The following is a 12,076-nucleotide window of genomic DNA, read 5'->3' on the forward strand; positions in this document are numbered from 1 at the left end:
TAAGACAATTGGTGTATGGATGATTCATAGTAAAGGCTGGGTTCGTGCAGATAACCAACAATTTACGACGTTTGGAATGAGACTGACGTGAGGTAAAGAATAATTCATTAATAAGAAGACAAATTGACCAGATATTAAAATATCTGAAGAGTTATATTAGGAAAATTATAACTTTGTAATCTGAAGATTTTCCTTGGTTCCCCGACTTCCTAGTTAATTACAGTTACATGATTAGTTTAATCACGTAATAATAATTACAGAGAATTGATTTGATAAAATAACAGTCTTCGCTTTTAATGATGCCAAAGATACGACACAACATTGCAGCTGAAAACAACTGGATTAGCCATTTACCAATTACTCGTATCTATGTGTTTTTGGATTTTTCCGTATGAACACACAGAGCAGATCCTCATCGAGGGAATTAAGCTAAATAAATGCTGGCACCTATTCATGTTGCTGTGGTTGTGATTTCATTATTTCAATGGGATCTCTTGCTTGAGATCTATTAATAACATATCCACTGCTGCTGTGAATTCAAACATTTGTTCCCTTGAGAGGAGACAGACACGTATAAAGCTTTGGTGGAGAGATATCTGTACGCTACAGAGCACAGCGTGCACATTCTATACAAGTTGTGCCGTTGTGCATAATAGCTACAAATTGATTTGTTAGCTAAGTGGTGGCGTCGGCTGGCTATCCAGCTCACATTAAGAAGTGTAATGGCAAATTCACCTTTTGTCAAAATGAAAATAGTGTAGAGAAGATCTACTGCTATATCTCAATGAAAATGGAAAGAACATGTTAGCAAATTGGCCATCCACAGTATTGTAACCCTAGTTTCCTTCCATTCATGTTGTGATGCCCTGTTCCAGTATGAGAGAAGTTGCGTCTGAAATTACATTATTGCTATTACCTATCTAGTGCACTAGATAGGGAATAGGGTGTCATTTTGAACACAACCCCACATCAGATCAAATAAAGTGGGACACTCACTGTGTCGAGATGCCAAAGGTAGTGTTAGGGGGGATGCGAGGGGGCACAGGGACATGGGAGCCCCTTCTGGCAAGGGCGGCTTGTCTCCTGTCGTGGGTGGCGCGGTACTGATAATGCTCCTTGGCAGTCACCAGGCCGGACTTCACCCCCTCGCGGTTCAGAGCCACAAAGTCCTTCTCAGGCCTCCTGGAGTGGCCTCTACTGCCACTGGTGGGCAGGGAGTGTGTGTGCCAGTTAGACAAGGCTGGGAGAGTAGGGCACAACACAACGACAGAGAGTGAGTTCAGGGCCTGTATTCACAGTGTCTCCTCTAACATGCAATTACTATTTATTTTTATGTAATATATTATTATTGTTATTATTTGTATTTATTTGTTTACTTCTGTTTTTCTTTCTGTATATAATCAGGTTGACAAAACCAAATAAGAAAGATTCACCCCCAATATTTTCCCCATATATAATTCAACACAGTTACTTCCCCCAAAGACAAATGTCGAATTTGTTATTAAAGGTCCAATGCAGCCATTTTTATCTCAATATCAAATCATTTCTGGGTAACAATTAAGTACCTTACGGTGATTCTTTTTAATTAAAATGGTAAAAAAGACATTTGATTTCTCAAGCAAGAATTTTGCTAGGACTGTCTGGGAGTGGTCTGAGTAGTGAGGGTAAAACTGAAAATTATTGGCAGAGACGTTTAGAGTTCTGGTCTATTAACCAATTTTTACCACAAAGTCCATCCCACCAAAACAAGCTGAAATGTCAGGGAGTCTTTTCGAACAGCACTTACACTAAAAGGGCATTATTATCATTCTCACAATTTTACAGTATTTTTTTTCAACCTCATAGTTTGGAAATATACAGTGCATTCAGAAAGTATTCAGACCCCTTGACTTTTTCCACATTGTTACATTGGCCTTATTCTAAAAAAATATATAATAATTTAATCTCATTTATCTACACACAATACCCCATAATGACAAAGCAAAAACAGGTTTTTAGAAATGTTAGCAAATGTATTAAAAATAAAAAACTGATATCACATTTAGAATAAGGCCGTAACGTAACACGCACACAGTCTTATCAACTTATCCAAGACAAATTCCCTACAGATGTCTTTGAAATGGAAATCAAATTGAACTATTTTACAGGTACAAAGCATGCCCAGCTAGCACATAACATTCTGAGAACCATATATTTCTTGGAGCTTGGTCAGAGTGTAGTTGTCTAATGGTAATTTTGCATAAAACCTTCCCACAACTTTCTGGGAATAGTGCAGGATACTGGCTTGGCTTTGGAACATTCTCAGCACATTCAAGGAACTTCACAAAAAAAAATGTTCTTCCTATTTCATAACTTTAACAGAAAGTTTCCTGAAAGTTCAAACATGGGTACATTTACATTTTGGTATGTTCTAGGAATGTTCTCCAACTGGTTTGACATTGGGAATGTTCTCAAATAGTTTAGAGAGCATTAAGAAACAACGTTCTTCTGTGGGAATTTCAGTACTTCAGCATAACGTTTCTTACAGGTTTCCTCATGGTTATATTTAAAGTCATGTTCTCAAATTGTTTTGCGAACATTAAGACAAAACTATCTCTATCCTCTATCTTGTTAAGTGTGTTCAGGGATGTTGACCATACATACAATTTGCCACACCTGATCTTAATGAGTGCTTGTTTCTTTTGAAATGGGCTGTTTGAATAGACTAAAATGAACAGCTTTGTGTGCGTAAAAAAACATGACATGCTAGCTGGAGCTGGTATGTATGGATACTGGTGTCACAAGGGACTAATTCCATGGATAGAGACCAGATAATCATAGGTTTTTATCTCACTGATGCTGTGTCACAATAACAAATAAATGTGTTTGCATAATTAATGCTTAAGGAAATCCATTTTCATGTGTCCTATCTGTGCATGGAGTTCCAAAAAGTTGACCCAAAATAAGCAAGCAGTGAAATTAAAATACTTATTTAAAACCTCACAGGAAAACTTTAAAGGAACCAGAGTAAAACTTTCTCAGAACCTCCCTGCAACTTAAAAATAAACGTTCCCAGAACAGGCGATATTTTCATTTCTGTTCTCAGAACGTTGGCTTCGATCCCACAACCAATGGAAATCCAAAAACATATGTTCCCACAACTTTATAGGAACCAAATGTGCTAGCTGGGCGGCGTCTACACGGCTACAACTATGCAAAGATAGATCAATCGCTCACGTACAGTAGATAGTCTTTCCTGAAATATTTATAGCTATGTAAAGAGTTGGAACAAGGCTGTTCTCTGTGAAGCAGCTCATTGCAACACCAATTTCCATCAGAGGGGTTTTGATTAGTTGCGAGACGGTGACATCTCCATATGGCGCTTGACTCTCTCTCTCAGTCATCTCTGTCTCGGTGACAATATGGAGGTGTGTTCCCCAGGTGTCGTTACCACCGTCGCTGACAGTGAGCCTTTGTTATCCTTGTCACAATTATTGAAAGTCACACATTTTTTAAGCCATTTTTAAAAGAGCGCTCTCTGTCTAGTGGGTAGTGACAGATCTAAAGGGGGGGGGGGTTCATTTGAGAGAGTTGAGTGTTTAAACACTTAGAGCGGCTCACAATTGACAGTCGAGCTCAATCGGGAGACGTTTCCACTGGGTGTGAGTGGTGAGGGCCTGGAGGGGGGTTCAAGGGTTGGTTTGGTGGGGGTTCAGGAGAGAGTTTGACATTCCCCGGCGTCTGTCCGCTGACGGAAGAGCATCATTATCATTCTCCAGCTGGAGAAGGAGGAGGACGAGGAGGAGGACATGCACAGTTTAGCTGGTGAGAAGAGGAAGAGTGACAGGGAGGGCCAGCTGCCTGAGGGGACGCTTTCTCAGCCAAACACACTGTGACATCAGGGCTGACGGTAATGGGGACACATGGGTTGTATCCCAAATGGCACCCTATTCCCTAAGTAATGAAATAGTTGGCCATATGACACTGCCATGACCGTCACAATCCAGCCCTCTCCAGTGCAGCCAGCGTGTGTGTGTGACAGATACACCTCTGAATAATATCCAAGATCGTTTTTAACGTGTGCTGTGGAGTTTATTTTATTTTATTGTGTGCTGTGGAGGGGTTCCACACACCTATCAATGCTAAGTCTGGGGTTAAAGAAAATAATGGACCACAAGGGATGCAAAGGAGGAATCATAATAATAATAATGATTTTATGTCACCCCCAATGTGTAGACCAACACCCAATTGAGTGATGCAGGATGGCCACTTTGCACACCCCCTACCTTCTGAGACTCCTCCGTCCTGGATGGTCGCAACAGTTCCGTACACAAAGTCAGGTCCAAGACATGTCAACCCTTTAGACTTGGTCTTCCCAAGCGCTGGCTGTAGGTAACAGACAGAAAAACAGGACAGTATTCACCTTAAAGCTAGAATCCTTGGTTGCTACATACATTTTTGGACTGATAAATTAATGGTATATATCAATTAATTATTGAAGAATAGAACTTATAAATGTCTCATGAGTTTAGTACATCTGCTGTACCCCATCAGAACCCAAAATATAAGCTGGTTTTACTCCAGTTTGTAAACAATGTAAATGAAAAACACTGTATAGCCTCAAAATATAGAATTGGGAATTAGAATAGAATCTCTATGGTTAAAACTCCATTTCGATACCATGGATGGTTAGTCCATCCATAGCTCTGTCTATGAATGTGAGAGTGGTGACATTTCCACTCATTTTGCTATAAGGCTGAGAGAAAATGTTGCTCTTTTAAAGCTAATTCCCTACAATTCTACACATATTGCCATGGGGCCGAGAGAAAAATGTGCAGTTTGATAGCTAATCATTTTACATTTACATTTGAGTCATTTAGCAGACGCTCTTATCCAGATCAACTTACAGTTAGTGCATTCATCTTAAAATAGCTAGGTGGGACAACCACATATCACAGGCATAGAAGGTACATTGTTCCTCAATAAAGTAGCTACAGTATCAGTAGAGTCAGAGCTGGGGGGGGGCTGGTTCCATCTAGGGGGAGCTGGTTCCACCATTGGGGTGCCAGGATAGAGAAGAGCTTGCACTGGGCTGAGCGGGAGTTGCCCTCCTGTAGAGGTGGGAAGGCCAAGAGACCAGAGGTAGCAGAACGGAGTGCTCGGGTTGGGGCATAGGGTTTGAGCATAGACTGAAGGTAGTGAGGGGCAGTTCCTCTTGCTGCTCCGTAGACATGGTGTTGTAGTGGATGTAAGCTTCGACTGGAAGTCAGTGGAGTGTGCGGAGGTGCGGGGTGAAATGAGAGAACTTGGGAAGGTGGAAAACCAGGCGGGCTGCAGCGTTCTGGATAAGTTTCAGGTGTTTGATGGCACAAGCGGGAAGCCCAGTCAACAGCGAGTTGCAGTAGTCCAGATGGCAAAGGACAAGTGCCTGGATTAGGACCTGCGCCGCTTCCTGTGTGAGGTAGGGTCGTACTCTACGGATGTTGTAGAGCATGAAACTGCAGGAGTGAGTCACTGGTTTTATGTTTGCAGAGAACGACAGGGTGTTGTCCAGGGTCACGCCAAGGTTCTTTGCACTCTGGGAGGGCGACACTGTGGAGTTGTCAACCGTGATTGAGCGGGCAGGCCTTCCCCAGGAGGAAGAACAGCTCCGTCTTGTCAAGTTTAAGCTTGAGGTGGTGGGCCGACATCCAAGTTGAGATATCTGCCGGGGATGCAGAGACGCATGTCGCCACCTGGGTGTCAGAAGGGGGGGAAGGAGAAAAGTAGTTGAGTGTCATCTGCATAGCAATGATAGGAGAGACCATGTGAGGATATGACGAAGCCGAATGACTTATAGAGACAAGAGGAGAAGGCCTAGAACCGAGTCCTGGGGGACACCAGTAGTGAGAGTACGTGGTGCACACAGATCCTCTCCATGTCACCTGGTAGGAGCGGTCTGCCAGGTAGGATGCAATCCAAGAGTGTGCAGAGCATGTGACGCCCAGCCCTGAGAGGGTGGAGAGGAGGATTTGAGTATTCACGGTGTTGAAGGCAGCAGATAGATCTAGGAGGATGAGAACAGTGGAGAAAGAGTCAGCTTTGGCAGTGCGGAGAGCCTTTGTGCCTATTCTACACATTTTGCCATGATGCTGAAAGAACATTTTGCAGTTTTTCAGCTAATTTACTGGAATTCAAAATGTTTTTGCCATGGCTTATGGCGTGTTCATTTGCTATCTTGGGGGGGGGCAAACAGATCTGGGACCAGGCTACAACAGTATAACCCAGCTTCGGAATCCACAATTTCTTCCTCACCAGGCCTATTTTTGAAGAGCTCCTAGATGCAGAAGATTCCCTAAGCTGTCAGAAACGAACATGGAAAGCTTGAGGACCTTGATGTCACCGTTGAAACCATTCACATTTTTTTTGAATTTCAAAAAAAATCTATGCCAAAGTCGCAAGAAGAACAGCACTTGGGAGAACATTTGAAAATTGTAACTCCCGGACAAGAACGTCAAATATGTCAGACTTGTGTGGAAGTGATCAATTGTCAGCTACTTTATCAGTAAGTCTTTAGAGACGTTAATAGGTGGAAAGACACTACCTGTATAAATTACTGTTAATTATCCCAGGTACTTAAAAGGCACTAATTTCCATAAAATATTCCAAACAAGATCAAAATTATTTTTGGAAAGACATTGATTGTCATATGGTACAAACATTTAACCAACCCTTTTAAATGGAGAGTTTTGTTTCAAAAGAGCGAGTGTTTTACTAGCGGCAGTAAGATACAATGGTGGTCGAGTGGTTCTTTGTCTCTTACTGGCTTCTGTAGCCTACACAGAGAGGTGAAATGTTCAGAACGGTGCAGATGGAAATGTAATGCATAGAGCACCTGACTTGATCCCCGTATTCTATTACATGGTACACAAATTGGGTTTGTTCTACATAATGCATTTCTATAGCGTGTTCTGTAGCGTTGGACCCCCCTGTTAACTGGTGTTGGACCCCCCCTGTCCCAAATGGCACCCTATTCCATCTATAAAGTAGTGCACCAAATAGGGAATAGGGGGCCAGTTGGGACACAACCCAGGATTGAAGGGTGATTAAGAGAAACGGGGCTGAATGAAGCAGCTCCTCTTCTCCAGTATTGAGGTGCGGCTTCATACCACCTGTCTGCCATCTCTATACTGTAGCTCTGAGAGAATCTCCAAGGCTGTGGAAGTCAGGGGTGCGGGGAACGAGCAATAGGTGATGTCGTACTGCGCTTTGGTCGTCTTGTTTCAAAGTTCTCCTTTCAAGTTCTTGCTTTTAAGTTAAGTTCTCATCATCTCTCCACGAAGACGGGAAGTGAAAATCCAAACCCCAGCTAGGGTGATGAGAGAAGGGTGCGAGGGATTGCTACTCCACATTACCTGAACACATTGAAGTGTATGACATGTACCTATGATCTGCAGGCTCTTCACTGAGTGACAGAAACAGAGGTTCTGAGCACGCGTCAGTCACACATATGAACACATACGAAAGCTTCCCCCCTCATGCTGTCTTGTGTGATTTGTAGGCAGATAAAAACATCCTTTGGTTATAGCGAATACCTTGTGCCAGTAACGGAAACACACAGATACAATATGGCATCGCTAGCTTGAAGCCTGGCTTTCAGCTATGACATGACTCAAAACATAAGTCTCATTTAGAATACAATGGAAACACTTTTACCAGATAGTTAATCACAGCATAACCATTGTGAAAATTACCTCACGTTTAAAGCCTGCCTGAGCATCTATGTATGAAATGTGGATTACACCACCATGGTTCGTCCCAAATGGCACCCTATTTATTTTTTTAATCATTTTTTTATTTAACCTATATTTAAACTAGGCAAGTCAGTTATTTACAAAGATGGCCTAAGAACAGTGGGTTAACTGCCTTGTTCAGGGGCAGAACCATGTCAGCTCGGGGATTCGATTTAGCAACCTTTCGGTTACTGGCCCAATGCTCTAACCACTAGGCTATCTGCCGCCCCAAACCCTATTTAAACCCCTATACCCTATTTAAACCCCTATATTTAATACACTACTTTTGACTAGGGTCCATAGGGCTTTGGTCAAAAGTAGTGCACAATATAAGGAATAGGGTGCCATTAGGGAAGCACATCATATCTCCGAGGAAATAACCAGATGTGACAAGTGAGAAGCTGTTTGCAAGCTTTATGAGTGAATGACAACCTGAAAACCTTCAAACAACAAAGTCAGTGAAGATCTCATTTAGGGCTGTTATGGTGACTATATTACCACCACACCGGCAGTCACCATATTACCGACAGTCACCATATTACCGCCACACTGGCAATCACGAGTCAAATTGCACGTGACCGTTAAGTAACGGTAATTTGATTTCACCAAGCTCTGATGCTGCTGATTAGTAGCTTACCAAACGTGCTATTTGCCTGGTGCTCAGCACTCTATTGTCTCTCTTACCACTCAGACATCAATACAAATGTAATCGAAAATCTAATCAAACACTTCATGAGAGCCCATGTTGAGCAACATTCCTATAGGCTATGCAATTGTGTGAGAAAACAGAGTGATGACCTCTATTGAAAAGAGGAGGGTCCCATCAGCTTAATATAGTCTAGGCCTACTATATTTATGTCTAAACCTTTCTAATATTAAGCACATTGCCTCTCTTTACAACAGGATGGTATGAAAATGAACCATGGGAATAGTGTCCTCCATTCAGACATGTATTTGTCCCCCCTGTTTTTCCCCATTATTTATTTAATTTTTTTAAATTGAACCATTATTTAAACTAGGCAAGTCAGTTAAGAACACATTCTTATTTACAATGACGGTTTACCTGGATGACGCTGGGCCAATTGTGCGCTTCCCTATGCATGATAATAGTCCATTCTAAATCAAAACAAATTTCACACATACAGGACCAGTCAAAAGCTTGGACACACCTACTCATTCCAGGGTTTTACTTTTTTCTTTTTTTTGTTGACTATTTTCTACATTGTAGAATAATAGTGAAGACATCAAAACTAGGAAATAACACATATGGCATGATGTAGTAACCAAAAAAGTGCTCAACAAATCAAAGAGATTCTTCAAAAGTAGCCACCCTTTAACTTCATGACAGCTTTGCACACTCTTGGCATTCTCTTATTTACTATATGTAAAGCCAAGATTAAATCAAGAATAGTCTGATGGGTGACTATATAGGTCTCTTATATTAGATGTGTCCAGTCTTCTATTTTTCCACTTTTAAAGAATATGTGCATGTATGTTTGTGTATTTCTGAGAGAAGGAATCAGATATGGCCATGGTTTGTAACACTTCTGCTGCTTCATAGTGTAATGGCTAGGTTGGGTAAGCCACGACCTTCCAAATGTTTTAAAGAATATCACCTGTGAATGATATATTTACCACCGTGAAATTCTAGGCATTATCAAGTGCTTGTCAAATTGTGAATGAGAGACTAATCAAGTGTGTACAGCCTGCGCAAAAAAACACAAAGCAGAGCTCATGCTTTTTATGCAACTTTTTTCAAACCATCATTAGAGTCACATCATGCAGCCTTAGAATGTATTAAAAATCGAAACATATAGCCCAATGTTGGTATCTGTCAGGTATGCGTAAGTGGCTGCAAGGGAGTCAGGCGCAGGAGGGCAGGTATTTGGTAGCACACGGAGCCTTTTATTCAGGCTAATCAAAAGCACACGGCACAATGAACACGAAATACAAAACGGGTATACATAACCCAGCGCAACCAGACTAACGTGCACATACATCAACCCAGATAAACAATACCACAAAAAGACATGGGGGAAACAGAGGGTTAAATACACAACACATAATGAGGGACAATGAGAACCAGATGTGTAGAAAAACGAGACAAAACCAATGTCTCCTTCCAGAGACACCTGAAACCCCACCTCTTTAAGGAATACCTGGGATAGGATAAAGTAATCCTTCTAACCCCCCCCCCAAAAAAAGATATAGATGTACTATTGTAAAGTGGTTGTTCCACTGGATATCATAAGGTGAATGCACCAATTTGTAAGTCGCTCTGGATAAGAGCATTTGCTAAATGACGTAAATGTAAATGTAATGTAAAATGAAAAAGAAAAGTGGACCGGCGATGGCTAGAAGGCCGGTGACGTCGACCGCCGAACACCGCCCGAAGAAGGAGAGGCACCGACTTCGGCAGAAGTCGTGACAGTATCACAACTAAAGTGGCCAAATAACTTCTTAAAATTAAGCACATTAATCCACTTTACAACAGGTGTAGAGTCTAACTGGCATACATATACAGTGCGTGAGTTTCAAGTTTGGGGAAGATCATTTTCACCATAAAAATGCACCTTTGTAATAAAAGCATTACATGCATAATTGCATTTGCAGTTACTTTTGAGAATGGTGTTTTCCTGCTATTGGAACATTCATGCATATAGCCTACTGCAGTGCCATTTCTGCGTTATAATGTGAAGAAATAGCCTAACAGTTTATCAGCATTTTAAGCTAAACGTTCTGATCTGTTGCATCAGCGTCATTACTTTAAAAAAGTTTTTTGATGCTAGTGGTTGTATTAATTTGGGATCTATCACATCCCACAACTATCCCAGACTATGTTTGGAATATAAATTTTTTGCACAGAATAGGTCACCTTTTGCACCATGGGGATAGTAGATTGATATTGGCTAGTGCTTTTGCTGTTCGTTAGAACTACTAATCTTGTTGGCTGACGAAAATTAAATGTGGAGAGTTCTTCCAATATCTTCAATATGCCCCTCGGAATTGGATAAGGACTCACGCAGTTGCGTCCCCGATGTGTCTGCCTTCACTTGTAGCCTGTGAGAAAGACCCAATCACGTGACGGAGAGCCATGTGAGTGAGAGGTGCTTCGGAGCACCCAGCCAGGAGAAGGGAATTGTAATTATTATATTCAGCCCAAGGGTACAACGGCTACTAGCAGCAAAAGGCATGGATATTTTTAAAGGGGCATTATGGCCACAAGTTAAATTGCAATGTCCGTACTGTGAGACGCCTAAGACAGGGCTACAGGGAGACAGGACGGACAGCTGATCATCCTCGCAGTGGCAGACCACGTGTAACAACACCTGCATAGGATCGGTACATCTGAACATCACACCTGTGGGACAGGTACAGGATGGCAACAACAACTGCCCAAGTTACACCAGGAATGCACCATCCCTACAACAGTGCTCAGACTGTCCGCAATATGCTGAGAGAGGCTGGACTGAGGGCTTGTAGGCCTGTTGTGAGGCAGGTCCTCACCAGACATCACCGGCAACAACGTTGCCTATGGGCACAAACCCACTGTCGCTGGAACAGACAGGACTGGCAAAAAGTGCTCTTCACTGACGAGTCGCGGTTTTGTCTCACCAGGGGTGATGGTCGGATTCGCATTTATCGTCAAAGGAATGACCGTTACACCGAGACCTGTACTCTTGAGCGGGATTGATTTGGAGGTGGAGGGTCCGTCATGGTCTGGGGCGGTGTGTCACAGCATCATCGGACTGAGTTTGTTTTCATTGTAGGCAATCTCAACGCTGTGCGTTACAGGGAAGACACCCTCCTCCCTCATGTGGTACCCTTCCTGCAGGCTCATACCTACATGACCCTCCAGCATGACAATGCCACCAGCCATACTGCTCGTTCTGTGCATGATTTCCTGAAAGACAGGAATGTCAGTGTTCTGCCATAGCCAGCGAAGAGCCCGGATCTAAATCCCATTGAGCACATCTGGGACCTGTTGGATCGGAGGGTGAGGGCTAGGGCCATTACCCCCCCAGAAATGTCCGGGAACATGCAGGTGACTTAGTGGAAGAGTGGGGTAACATCACACAGCAAGAACGGGCAAATCTGGTGCAGTCCATGAGGAGGAGATGCACTGCAATACTTAATGCAGCTGGTGGCCACACCAGATACTGACTGCTACTTTTGATTTTGACCCCCCCTTTGTTCAGGGACACATTATTCCATTTCTGTTAGTCACATGTCTGTGGAACTTATTCAGTTAATCTCAGTTGATGAATCTTGTTATGTTCATACAAATATTTACACATGTTAACCTGTTTGGGATATGGGGCAGT

The 12,076-nt window shown here is 42.5% G+C and overlaps 1 protein-coding gene across 1 annotated transcript in view; it reads right to left on the reverse strand.

Annotated features, from left to right (window-relative positions):
• cfap77 (cilia and flagella associated protein 77) overlaps positions 1-12,076 on the reverse strand; it is a 91,670-nt gene that overhangs the window by 21,972 nt on the left and 57,622 nt on the right. Inside the window, exons 3-4 of the mRNA XM_029722321.1 lie at positions 4,266-4,365; positions 997-1,240 (exon numbers count right to left, since the gene is read on the reverse strand). Of these exons, the coding sequence (XP_029578181.1) occupies positions 997-1,240; positions 4,266-4,365 (344 nt within the window). The remainder of the gene's footprint in view (positions 1-996; positions 1,241-4,265; positions 4,366-12,076) is intronic.

This window comes from Salmo trutta, chromosome 29 (assembly GCF_901001165.1).
Source record: "Salmo trutta chromosome 29, fSalTru1.1, whole genome shotgun sequence".
NCBI lineage: Eukaryota > Metazoa > Chordata > Actinopteri > Salmoniformes > Salmonidae > Salmo > Salmo trutta.